This window comes from Adiantum capillus-veneris, chromosome 15, assembly GCF_014529385.1.
Source record: "Adiantum capillus-veneris isolate H3 chromosome 15, ASM1452938v2, whole genome shotgun sequence".
NCBI lineage: Eukaryota > Viridiplantae > Streptophyta > Polypodiopsida > Polypodiales > Pteridaceae > Adiantum > Adiantum capillus-veneris.
The window spans coordinates 125,578,674-125,592,133 of NC_140945.1; the positions used below are offsets into that span (position 1 = coordinate 125,578,674).

General features: G+C 51.6%; 1 protein-coding gene and 1 pseudogene across 4 annotated transcripts in view; one reads left to right on the plus strand and one right to left on the minus strand.

The window, feature by feature from the left end:
* Nucleotides 1-10,456, minus strand: part of LOC147441450 (FAD-dependent oxidoreductase family protein) — a 66,127-nt gene extending 55,671 nt beyond the window's left edge. For 2 of the 4 annotated variants that reach the window (XM_086483090.1, XM_086483091.1), the window contains exon 1: nucleotides 9,986-10,456. In XM_086483090.1, coding sequence (XP_086339216.1) covers nucleotides 9,986-10,255 — 270 coding nt within the window. In that variant the 5' untranslated portion in view covers nucleotides 10,256-10,456. The remainder of the gene's footprint in view (nucleotides 1-9,985) is intronic. The other 2 variants (XM_086483092.1, XM_086483089.1) reach the window with 2 other exon arrangements.
* A 384-nt stretch (nucleotides 10,457-10,840) lies between these two features.
* Nucleotides 10,841-11,629, plus strand: LOC147441452 (uncharacterized; annotated as a pseudogene).
* The last annotated feature ends 1,831 nt before the right edge of the window (nucleotides 11,630-13,460 follow it).

The following is a 13,460-nucleotide window of genomic DNA, read 5'->3' on the forward strand; positions in this document are numbered from 1 at the left end:
TCCCATGCTGCCGCCTCACGCCCTCATCCCTTAGCCCAAACCCGCTTTATCCCCCCCCCCCCCCCCCGTCTCGGCCCGTTCACCCATCAGTTTGGGCCCCCCCGCCTCGGTTGCTCCCTGCAGTTTCGGCACTCTCGGCATCTGTTCCAACTCCTTGGAGCAGTGTTTGCGCGCCCTTCTACAGCATCCTCCCGTCGTCCTCTTCTTACGCCACAGCAGTAGACATAGATGGAGGCTCCAGCTTCGCCACAGAGGGACTCGCCTGAAGCCCCCTCGCCCGACCCCGCTGAGCCCACCATTCGACTTGCTCTTTCGCCGACAGAGCAAGCGAGCCTTGCCGCAGAGGTAGAGCGCTTGCAGGCGACTTCGGTCATCTGCAAGGTTCTCGGCACTCGACCTAGCAGAGGAGATCTGCGAGACCTTCTCCAGGCCCGCCTTCTCGCAGAGGTGGGCAAGATCTTGGATGTCCAGATTCTCGGACGGGGGTACTACTAGATTGAGTTCGAGACTTCCGAGATGGCCTCCAAGGTCATTGCTATGAGTCCACTGGCCATCCGAGCATCACGCGCCCACTTTCGACAGTGGCGACATGGTTTTGACCCGACTTCGGATGTACTAGTAGAGGAGGCAGACATCCCCATCTCAGTCTGCTTTCCGGGTTTACGGAGGGAGTACCTTCCACTTCTCTCCAGGATTGGCTCCGCCATCGGGACAGTCCTGGAGACACCTCGTACGGCAGCATTAGTAGCTGCCAAGGCGGCTGGCATCCCTTCAGTTCGAGTTTTGGTCAGAGATACCCACACGCTCCCGAAGGTCATCCTTCTGCCTCGGGTGAGTGGGGGTTGGTTTCGACAGAGTATGGAGTACTCGGGTCTCCCGAACCAGTGCTTCATTTGCAGACAGATGGGCCACCTAGCGAAGGCCTGTCCACGGAGGAGACCACGACCCGCACCCCAGCCTCAGCCCCAACCTGCCAAGGCTGGGCCCCAGCCACAGCCAGCGACACAGAGCACAGATTCAGCGCCACCCTCCGAGCCTGGGGCTCCAGCGGAGGCTCCAGCGGAGGAGGGGTGGCAGCAGGCCCGTGGCCGTCGACGCCAGGGGCCACAGCGACAGCCTGGCACTCAGAGTGGCCCCCAGGTGCCTACTCAGCAGCAGTGGGTTCCCACGGGAAACCGCTTTGGGCCTCTTGAGCAGGAGGAGCCTCCTTCGCCAGCCTCCACCTCCGCTTCACCCTCGCCAGCCGCTCCGCCTTCCGATCTCCCCTCCTCCTCCTCATGCCCTCCCCCGCCCTCTGCTACCGCTCACCCCCCACCTAGCCCCCCCCATGTCTCTGCCGCCCCACCCCGCTTCTCCTCTCCCCCGCCCGCCCCAGCCCCTTCTCCCCCTCCTCCTGCTTCAGTACCTCAGTCGGCTCAGGAGACTGGACCCTCGCCGGCGGCTAGGAGATCTCTTGGCAGCGCCTTTGCCACGAGTCGCCTAGCGAGAGAGGGTCAGCCCTTCATGCGGCCCCCTCTGTAGATTCAGACATCTTCTCTTGCAGCTATCCCGCGTGGTTTGACGAGCATTGACCTCCGACGCCGCTGGGATTTCTTCGATTACGGGTTTACTCGTTTTCTTGGCGACTCTGCAGCAGACCACGAGGCAGCCTGCTTCAGAGTCCACGCTTTGTTCCTCGCCGCTAGGGGGACAGAGGCCTTGGACTCAGCAGTTGGTTTCTCCTTCCCCCTCTGTGGCAGGACTGAGACAGAGTGGTCCCTCGACTCAGTGGTGGGATGGTTGCATACACAGGTTCTCGAGTTCTCTCACCACATGGGAGAACTTGGCGTTACAGATTTGCTGCAAACGTTGTGGCCACTGGCCAAGTTTGCGGTGACACCCCCAGACTCAGCAGGATGTAGACACATTGTGGTGTACTTTTTTGCTGATACGTAGTGTTTGCCTTGCTATGTATTCATTCATGAGGACTCCTGGACAGAGGAGGTTGCTTTACGCACGGCTCGCTCTGCTTGGGCTTGGACCAGGCACTCACTGCAGTCTCGCCTATCTAGAGGACGCTCGGATGCGGATTACTCCCCATCCAAGCCTGCTTCGAAGATAGCTCGTCTTGCTGCTGCGGCAGCATCTGTTCTCTCTCGCTCCCCATGAGGATCGTCTCGTGGAACGTGCAGGGACTAGGTGGGCCCCAGTTTCAGCGACAGCGGGGCCGATTGCGTCAGGAGCTTCAGTGTTGCCTTGTGGGAGGAGAGATTGATCTCCTTATGCTTCAGGAGCACCATTTGTCTGAGAGCCGCATTCGGCGATGTGGTCAGATTTTGCGTGGACGCTATGATACCTTTTGGTCAGCTGCTTTTGGACCTGGAGGCATCCAGGGTGGGGTATGTATGACTATTGCGGACTCACTACATCAGGCCATTGTGGGCAGAGGGATTATTGTACCAAGCAGGGCTCAGTGGATTACTATGCAGGTTCAGGGTAGCCTTGTGGGTTTCCTGAACATCTATGCGCCCAATGTGGCGAGTGCTCGTGCAGAGTTTTGGTCACAGATTGTTGAGTCTTTGCCACAGGTTGACCAGTGGTGTGTAGGAGGGGACTTCAACATGTTGGAGGACCCTTCTGACAGGATCGGAGGCAGCCATGCTACTGTGCATGGAGTCGAGTTAGCAGCTTGGGAGAGGTTTTGTATGACGCTGAGGGTCTCGGATACATGGCAGCATTCTGGCTTTGTGAGGCCTCCAGAGAGTCTTGCCTTCTCTAGATCGGACCGCAGAGTGGGAGGAGTGAATCTATCGCGCATAGATCGCTTCTACACTAGTGACCACTTCAGTGACTTGGGGGGATCAGTGGGCATCCTGGCAGGGACATCCTTCTCGGACCATGCACCAGTGATTCTCACAGTGGCAGATAGGCAGAGGAGTGGGAGCACGATGCTTCACATCCCAGAGCGGGTCTTGTTGGACTCAGCACTCAGAGAGAGGGTCGAGACTCTATGGACAGAGGGCATGGACAGCCAGGCTCCACCTGCAGACAGAGTGGCCTCAGGCCTAGCTCAGCTTAGCCACTTCTTTCTCCAGGAGTCTCTGGCTCAACGGGCTGCAGCGAGAGAGGAGGAGCAGCGTCTCAGACGAGGCATTGCTTCACTACAGAGGATGCAGGAGCAGCATCCAGACAGTCCATGGTTGGAGGAGCAGTTACAGCAGGCTCGACAGGAGCTTGCTTGCACAGAGGAGAGGCGCCATGAGTTTGCCTTTCATCGACAGGCATCTCAGTGGACTCAGGTGGGTGACAGGGTGACAGGTGGTTTTTTTGAGACAGTGGGACCTCGGCACTCGCATACCAAGGTCAATCAGTTGAGGAGACCCGATGGGTCAGTTGTTTGTGAGCCTGAGGATATGCGTGCAGTCGCTACTGACTTTTACCGTGAGCTACTGTCGGCTGAGCCCGAGTCAGAGAGACAGGATGCATGCAGGGAGCAGGTTTGGGCACAGATGCCCTGTCTTGTGACTAAGGAGATGCGGCAAAGGCTTGAGTTACCTCTTCAGCTTGAGGAGCTGCACACGGCTCTTAGGGCCCTCCCTCGTGGTAGCTGTCCAGGTGAGGATGGGCTGACTCCTAGCTTCTTCTTGGAGTACTGGGACCTGCTTGGCCCAGATCTTTGTAGTGCCTTTCAGTACATTCTGCACACAGGAGTGATGCCGGAGAGCATGAGTGAGGGCCTGATTTACCTCATTCCAAAGGAGGGTGGCTCCTTGGATGAGATTCGACAGTGGCGCCCCATCACCATTCTCAACTCAGCCTACAAAATTCTTGCCAAGGCTCTGAGTTTGAGGATTCAGCCACTTTTGGAGAGCCTTATACATGGGACTCAGACAGGTTTTGTCAAGGAACGCAGTATCCTTGACAACATCTTCACTTTTTGGGAGGCTTCTGCCCTTGCACGGCTCCGTGGGGAGGACCTTGTGATTCTTCTTCTCGATTTTGAGAAGGCATACGACAGAGTCGACTAGGACTTTCTAGAGGGCACGCTACGCAGGATGGGCTTCTCAGAGGCTTGGATCAGAGGGGTGTCAGCTTTGTACAGACAGGCTCACAGTCAGGTGCTTTTGGCAGGAGTAGAGGTGAGCGCTTCATGCTCACACGATCGGTCAGACAGGGTTGTCCTCTTGCCCCCTTTCTCTTTCTGTTCTATGCGGAGGCGATGAGCAGATTTTTGGTGTCACAGCAGGTTGGTTTGAGGGGCTTAGCACTCCCTCTACGGGGAGATGAGCTTCTGGACGCTGAGTTTGCCGACGACTCAGCCTTGTACTTAGAGGGCCAGGAGGTCAATTTACACAGATGTGGGTAGGCTCTGGAGACCTTCTGCTGTGAATCGGGCGCACTGATCAACTGGAGAAAGACAGTGGCTTTCTCGGTTGGTAGTGCTCCTGTGCCATATTGGATGCCAGGAGAGGGTTTCAGGTGGATTCCTCCAAGGACTGCAGTTCGGTACTTGGGTTGTCAGGTTGGTTTGGATTTGTCCCCCGAGCAGCAGATTGCTCCTCTTCTCCTGTCCATCAGGAGAAAGCTGTTACATTGGAGCTCAGCCCGACTTTCGCTGGCTGGTAGAGTAGTAGTTGCCAACCAGGTGTTGTTGGCGACTATGTGGTACATCACTTCTTGCTGGATCTTCTCGAGTTCTTGCATCAGCCAGGTACAGAGGCTGATCAGGAACTTCCTTTGGTCAAGTCGCGACACTCAGATTGCCCGAGCCAAGGTGGCTTGGTCGGTCATCACACTTCCTTGTTCTCAGGGAGGGCTTGGGATCATTGATCCAGCACAGCAGAGCAGAGCCCTTCTTGGGAAGTTCGTCATCAGAGGACTTCTTCCAGGCGAGGAGCCCTGGAAGGAGTTCTTGTTGCAGAGGCTTCGTGCCAGGGTGCCTCAGTCAGGAGGCCCTTGGCAACCTTCGACCAGATGGATCTTTACAGAGTTGCGTCGAGTTGGTTTGAGCAGGAGACTGGAGGACCGATTTGCTGTGAGTCTGCTTCGTTCTTGGGAGCTATTACGGCGTGGCCTAGAGCAGAGACAGCCGACGTGCACGGAGGAGCGCCTACGGCAGCCCCTCGTCTGGAACCCCATGGTTAGCACTCAGCGAGGCTACTTGGTTGGGAGTAGGCCTCATGTTTCTTGGGGTCCCATGGCAGCAGGTCCAGCGCGCTCTCTAGGTGACTGGCTAGAGTTCACAGGTTTGTCAGAGGAGGTGCAGGTTGTCCAGCTACAGGGCATGAGAGGGGTTCAGAGCATGTGTCAGGACATCTCAGAGTCAGTTCGAGCTGACTGGCTCACGCCTCTCGAGCAAGTAGCACCCCGGTGGATGGGAGCCTTCACACGACTGGAGGTTCTCATTTCAGTCAGGGCTTGCTCAGAGACTGTCCCAGCCCTGTTCTTCGAGCTTCAGGGTGGGGGACGACAACAGAGAGTTGCAGTAGAGGCCCCGCAGGTAGCAGAGTGTTGTTTCCAGAGGATCCGAGTTGTGGGCATCTGTGGGAGGACTTGCGTCATAGACCCTGACCCAGCAGCTCTTGAGACAGGACACTGGAGGCTATGGGCTTGGGAGTGCTGTCCACTGGCACGAGTACAGTGGGATCCTGGTGAGTGGCTATGAAGGGACCCATTCTCTTCTGCAGACCGCCCAGGAGTCCCTTTCTTTCAGTACACTGTTCGGCTTGGACGTCATATACTTGCAGCACAGAGTGAGGCCCGCCCTGCTGCAGCACGTCATTGGCAGGAGGAGGGTCTCACAGTTGAGTTCTTGGCAGCTTTTTGGCAGAGGCTGTGGGACTCCAGACAGCCGAGGCGCGTCACCTTGTTCCAGTGGTTGGTTGCACACAGAGCCAAAGCAGTAGGGAGCTGGCTTGTACATAGTGGTCTCTCGGCCGCATGTACAGCCTGTGACCAGTTGGTGGAGAGTCAGCGTCACTGTCTTTGGGACTGTCCCTCGGCCCAGCAGGTGTGGCTACGAGTTCTTCGGCTGATGCCTGCCCTCTCCACGGCTCGACAGTACACTTGGGGGGCAGCGGCTTGGTCCACCCTCACGGGCCCGGCACTTCAGTTTGAGCTATCTTCCACCAGCAGGATGATAGTGATACAGGGGGGTCGACCTACACTCCAACCTACTACAGACCTTACTCCACAGGAGTGGAGCAGTGAGAGAGCGGAGTGTTGGGAGCTCATCAGCGGCCTAACTCTCTGGTTCATCTGGCGGGCCCGTTGTTTCCGCATCTTTGAGGCTCGCCTTGTACCACCAGCAGAGACTGTTCGTGACTTTTGGCTAGAGCTGATCCATACTCTCAGAGGACAGCTTGAGGGACTACAGGGCAGCTCTGACCGCATGCGGGAGCGCCGCGAGGCTTTCCTTCGACTCTGGCGCCCTGGGCCGTTCTACTCCATGGTCCAGGGGGTGCTCAGATGGCACTACTGTCCACCTGTGTGGCTTTTCCCTCCTCCCATCTCTTGATTTAGCCCCATTGTACATATCTGTTTTTTCATTGGGAGTCTCCCCACCATGCTTGTTGTAGCCCTCTCTTGCAGAGGTGGATGTAGCCCTATGGGCAGTTTTCATTAACTAATAGAAGGATCTTTTTCTCAAAAAAAAAAAGAATTTAGATATATAGAGAATGTATTATGTAATGATAAATATGTAGTTATACCGTGTTCCATCGGGAGCCCCATCTAGGATTGTAGACTTCTCAATCTCCTTGTAAGCTTCCTCCATGAAGTGCCATAGAAGTCCAATAGTTACCCCTTCCATGTCGGTCATGCGGAGAGCCTTGTACAAGGGCAAGATCGCAACGACAAGACCCTTAATTTCTTGCCAAAACTCCTCCCGCAAGCAAAGCCGTTGGATGGCTTTTGCATCTTGTTGGCAAGCGGCGGACTCTCCATTCATCCACTCCTTAAACTCATCGGAGACCATGGTCTTTTGTATTTTGTTTTGCACATCATAGAGCCGCTCTAGAAGTAGCCACATGGCGGCAAAGTGAGTGGCCGATGGCTTCTTCAACTCAAGGTCGGAGTAGGTGCGGTAAATGGCAAGCACCCTCACTTTGCCATTGATGAAATTGATGATGGAGAGTGCTTGGTTGAGGATATCTTTCACCCAACCTAGCTCCCCTATGTCTTCAAAGAGAAGGTCAAGGCAATGAGAGGCACATGGAGTCCATACTATGGATGGAAATTCCTTCTCTAGCCTCTTACTCATTGCCTTGCAATTTGAAGCATTGTCGGTAATCACTTGCACAACATGCTCCGCACCAACCTACACAAGAGGCATTTGTGACAAGAAGAGTTAAAACTTAAAAATTAAAACATAGGACTCATTGGCAATTGCTCAAGACATAAAGGGCCAAGGCTCGATTTACGGTTTTACCTCAAGAATGGCTTGGCGGATGTGCTTCCAAATGAATGCCCCGGTCACTTTCTTCCCTCTCGAACCTGCATCCACCGCCCGTAAGAAGAACGTACCAAGAGGACAAGAAACAAGAATGTTGATGATGCCCCCCTTCTTGCAGTCGCTCCATCTGTCGGAGAGGATAGAGCATCCATACTTTGCCCAACCCGCACGTACGGGCTCAAGTGACTTTTCAATCCTTGCCCTCTCTTCATCAAGCTTCTTTGTTTTCATGTCATGGTATGACACACCCGTCCACCCTTCGCATGGACCAACCGCCGCAATTGCTATGATCATCCTCTTCCATCGCTCCAACCGAAGAATGTTGAAGGAGAGATTGCATTCAATCACCATGCGGGCAATCTCTATTTCCGCGATTCTTTGTCTCTCCTTGAGGAAAGACAAGGGGCCGGAGCATCCACCCACCGATTTCGCAAGAGAAGTTTGCTTTGCCATCTTCGGATGGCCGACCACCATCACTTGAAGACCCCTTGGACTTCTTGGACTTCTTGGAGGAGGCACTACCATCACATGAGGCCGCGGTGGCACCGGTAGCCCTAGTTTTTTTCGTACCCGTGTGGTTGCCTAGCCGTACTTCCGTACTCGGATGAGTACGGAAACGTATGGAAAGTGATTTCGTACCCGGCAGTAAATTTGGGGCAAAAATTTTTCGCCTACAATTTTTTGGTTGCGCGAGTTGGGCTGCTGACTCTGCTATGCAGGCATTGCAGCACATCAGTGAGTTGCGAGCTGCAAACCAGCGGCCAACCCATTCTCTCGCCCTCTCTTGCTAACCTTCAGCTTCTCCCGTGCCCACAAGCTAGTCTCCAAAATCTAATTTCTGAACTTTCTATGGTTTTGTGTTTGTGTATAAAGTTTAAAACATGGTGGTGTAGTATGTAGGCTTTTAAGTATCCTATGTAGTAGGCTATCTGACGTGTGGAATTTCCAAGTAGTCTCATCCGTACTTATTCCGTACTTCCGTACTCGTGTGCGTGCGACGTGTGGTTGACGTATGGAAAAACTATGCCGGTAGCCATGGACATAGTTGGAGAGGCCTCTTCCTCCGAATCGGAGCTATCAGCATCCGGCGACACGAACTCATTCGAGGTGACTCTACCCTTGCGTGTCTTCAATGGAAGATACTTTCTCTTGCATTCCGCAAGGATATCTTCGGGGATATTAGGACATGGCCCCGCTTGTCCTCCCATCTTTGTCAAGTGGATGATGAGACGGGTGACAGAAGAGGTCATAGCTTTTGGGCAATATTTGCACCACCACTTGCAAGAGTTTTGCTTGCCCCCCACCCGCTCAAAATATCGGCAATGCTTCTCAAAGGCTTCATGAAGAGGAGGCAGCATTATGTAGTATGTAGCTAGTAGCTACTAGTATGATGTATGATGTATCAATAGATTAGAGAGAGAGAGAGAGAGAGAGAGAGAGAGAGAGAGAGAGAGAGAGAGACCCAAGGAAGCTTGAAGGAGAGACCCGTCACCCAAGGGAGCTTGAAGGAGAGAGATGGTAGACCCAATGGAGACTCGAGAGCTTGAGAGCTTCAATGGAAGCACATGGAGATGAGAGGGTAGAGCATTGAGAGGCTTAGGGCTAAAGCTTGTAGCTTGTAGTTGTAGGTTGTGTTGGATAACAAAGGGGAAGGGTTGCTTAAATAGGAGAGGAAGAGCATGTGAGGCTTGACTCTTGAGCAATGGGCATTGACCCTTGGGCAATAAGCATGGCAATGGCCCATGGGCCATGGGCTTGCATTTGGCTTCAAAACTGCCCGCAAACGGCTCCAAAAGGCCTACAAACTGGACGTTGCAAAACGGTCAAAAAGCTACCAACGATCATAAACTGCCGAAAATAGTCACCGGACGGAACGAACGGAACGCACGGGATGGGACGGGTCCGGCCGGACGGAACGAGAGGTTCCGTTCGACGTACAAAAACTACCCTGCAGCCACATATGAGCATCCAGGTGGTAGTATCACCACACGGCTCTGATACCATTTAGAGGCACACTGTGATTGACCGTGCAATGGGCCTAGGGAGATCCACGCGTCCTTGATTATAGAGGAGGGCATCCCAGTATAGACGGAGATTACAAAGGACGATTTGGATTATTTTGGCGCACCACGCACGATACCCAGTCAGGTTTTTGACCATGGAGGACATCAAGGAGATCCAACACCAATCATTACTTTGTACCTTAGAGAGTCTCTAGTCTTTCCCCCACTTCCACTTTCACTACAACATTTTGTTTAGGATGTTAGTCTTTCTTTTAGCACACAGACTTTGTATTAGATTCACCGGTTTGTAACTTGTTGGTCTCATAGGTCATTATGGCCTTTTGTAGACATTAATATATCATTTCATCCAGCCAGCAGTGTACTCGTCCGCTAGACGTCTTGTTTATTTATATGTATTTGTGTGTTTTTGTGTATACAAGATAGATATATACATATACATATACATGTACATAGATAGATATATCTATGTATAAATATACAATTGTACATATTCATACAATATGTATAACAAGGTTCTTCGGTCACATACCTTCAATGAACTGGGAGGGTAATATATGCCGGCATGGATGACCTCACTGTTGCGGGAGCTAGTGCCAGTGCCAAAAGTGGGAGCTGACTCCACAACCAGAACTTCCCTGCCGCGCATAGCCATGGCTCTTGCAACGGCCAACCCAACCACGCCGGCACCCACTACCAGGCAGTCCACTTTCTCTCTGGGTACATGACTCCATTCGTGCTGCGTGTGCAAATGCCTGCCAAGGTGCCGATGCATACCAAGGCACCTCCACATTTGCGCCATTCTCAATCATTCTGCAGTGCTCCACGGGGTATCATCTGAAGGTCTCTTTGGAAAATTTATAAATAAACTATCAAACAAGGTGAGATTTCACGATGGCCTGTTGTTTGTGTGTGTTTGTGTGTGTGTGTGAGAGAGAGAGAGAGAGAGGGAGAGAGAGAGCTCTTGAGCAAGGCACCTAGTATAATGGTCTATGATGATGAAGACGAAGAAGAGCATTATGACTTATGTAACAAATTTGATGAGGTGTTTGGCCTGCCCAAAGGGCAAAGGCTATAGAGATGCCTTCTTTTTTTGCTGACTAAAATAGAAAAAAAAGAAGAGTTGTATTTTTAAGATTTTTTTGATAGATAAAAAATGTTCATTGGTTGAAATAAGATAGTGGGCACTCATTTGGATGACTACTCTGTAAATCTAATGATGGATTTGTTTTATTCACTCTCTTTGTAGTTTGGTAGTGGAGCACTTTTGAGTCTTATTATTAGAGCGCGTGCTCTCTAGCCTCTCTCTCTCTCTCTCTCTCTCTCTCTCTCTCTCTCTCAAACTTTTGCTTGTTCTCTTACTAAGGCCCCTGTCAGACAAGTCCAGATGGACATCTCTCTAGCTGAGCTGGACAAATCAGAGCAGCTGCCTTTGTTATCTGTTGTCACACTCTGCCCACCTAAGTGTGCCATGCTTGGTCATCATTTCGAGCTCCAGGATGCGCGGCCTGACCGCCTCGCCCAGATCTCATCATGCGCTGTTGATTGGCCACACAGCCTGCGTAGAGGGCTTGGCCGTCCGCGCAATAGCTGGGTATCGCCTTGCGCAGCTCCTGCAGCACCATAATGAAGTTCTCGACGTCCTCCTTCAGAACCGACAGTCATGTATGTGACAGGGGCAGTGTCATCTCTTGCACCCGTCATCAGATTCCTCCAACTCATCACTCTGTCTTCTGCCTCAACCTCGACACACAGCCCTTTTGCTAGCTACCAAATTGCTCGACCTGCTATTTTCAAAGCTCCGCAATCAGCACGGTAGTGATTGTCGAGGCATGCAGGGTCGGGGTCATGAAGGCTCTCTCTCTCTCTCTCTCTCTCTCTCTCTCTCTCTCTCTCTCTCTCTCTCTCTCTCTCTCTGTGTGTTATTTTTCCGAGATGTGCTTTGCAGTCTGCCCGACACTACAGTGGTTGCCCCTACATATAGACATGCACTACATCTTTAAACCCCGAGGCTGCCAGCAACCATGTCATTATGTGGCTTCCAATCCTCCTTGTTGAGGCCATGGATAGGAGGATGGACTTGCATGAAACAATCATTGATGTGCTGAACAGAGAGGTTTCCCTAACATCTCTTTGTTGTAGTTCATTCAAGTTCGGAGCTCTCAAGGCCTGCTGATGTTCAGAGGTGAGGCAGTGGGCTACCTCGAGGTTAAGGAAGTGTCAAAATTGTTTTCAAAGCTCAACAAGCAAAGGGATCAGAACTCGAGGGTCCACGGATAGGTCACCACTCCCATGGACATGAAAGTTATCGACCTTGAGCGGAAATTGGTGGCGTATGCACATTTTCCTGTTGCAGGTTTTTATGTGAGTTTTTGTAGAGTCTCCTTATATTGAGCTTTTATGTGCCCTGCTCTACAGGTGGGGGAAATGAAGAAGCTAGTGGAGGAAGGAAAGTTGAAGCATATAGGGCTATCCAAGGCTTCGGCATCAACCATACAATGGGTCGATGCAATTCACCCCGTTAGTGCAATCCAGCTAGAGTGGTCTTTGTGGTCACGTGATGTGGAGAACGACATCATACCCACGTGCAGGTGGTTTCATCTTCTCTCCACGCTTGTTCCTAATCTTTTTACAAGATGATGATGTATTTGTCCAACAGGTAAATACACAAGACCACATCTTCTTGATGTGGTGATATAGCATTCCAATGGGTTTTTGTTGTGACTATCGCAGGCTATGGTGAATATGGTAGGGTTTTGGGCAGATCCAAGCAAGAAGGTAGGGTGGAAGAGCTGAAGCTAGCAAAGAAGGTGCCGAGGGGGATGGGAGACAATGTGGAGTCATGACAAGTGGGCTGGGCGGCGGTGAATAGCTTCGGCGGGATGGCGATAGCGAAGTGCAAGAGAATGAAAGTAGGACACGTAAAAAAAAGTATGGACCTCACCCAACACTAGTCAAAGATCACACGCTGAGCAAGGGGCTAGGAGGGTTGCAACCAACACCCCTGCTGCCCATGGCAGTGCTCACATACACACTCCAGGTCGTTAAACCAGTTGCTCCTTTTTTGCTCATTTGCAATTTTTGCCCTCTTCTGTAGAGTTTTAGCTGCTTGCTTGTTCCCTTGTCCTGCCCTTTTGCATTTGGATGCTGCTTCCTGGAGAAAGAGAAGGATTGTGACAAAGACAGGGTGAAAGACATTGAATTTTTAGTATCCTCAAAGATATTTTAATTTTGGCATCAGTACTAGTTTCCATTCGTTCCTCTTCTTTCAACTTAGCCTCATGTTCAAAAGGTTCTTTCTCCAGATCTTTGGTTCTAAAGAAGTGGGGTTTTTTGTTGGTTTTTGATGCTCGAAAGTCCAGGTTGAATGTAAATCGCTTTGTGTGTTTGTTTATTTCTGTGTCATGATGATGTTGCACAAAAATTGTCCATGTGTGCTTTAAAAAAAATTAGCCTAATGCTCAAGCTCCTATTTGCAGGGTTAATTTGCATTCCATCTTGTGTTTGTTTGCTATACGTGCTTTGGTAGTTGTGCTTGTTGCCTGATTTAAGACGGAAGTTGTGGCCATGGTAATGGTTGCCACCTTATTGTTTTGAATCAAGGTTGTCTAGAGTTAAGCTTATGATATTAATTATGCAGGTGATTTTGTTGAGTAATCTATTGAAAGTTTTGTGGCCTTAAAATTTCTTAGGCTTTTCTTGGGTCTTGCAAGATGATCGATCGCTAGGCTCATGTTAGTGGAGGGATAATGTAGGGGAGGCAAGCTGATTTTTGCACTCTTGACAGGTGCCTACCTCGACTATGGTGTACTCGAGCAAGTGACAGTCATTGACCGACTGATCTTGTCATGGGCAACTCCACTCGACGCTACTACCATCTAGAGACAACACTCGAAAGACTTCGCATTTGAGCCCAACACTGCTGTATGTGAGAGAGTTGTACCTGTCATAGCCTTTGTGGGTGCCATCGACGGCGTTATAGCTCCCATGATGGGATTTGTCATGGA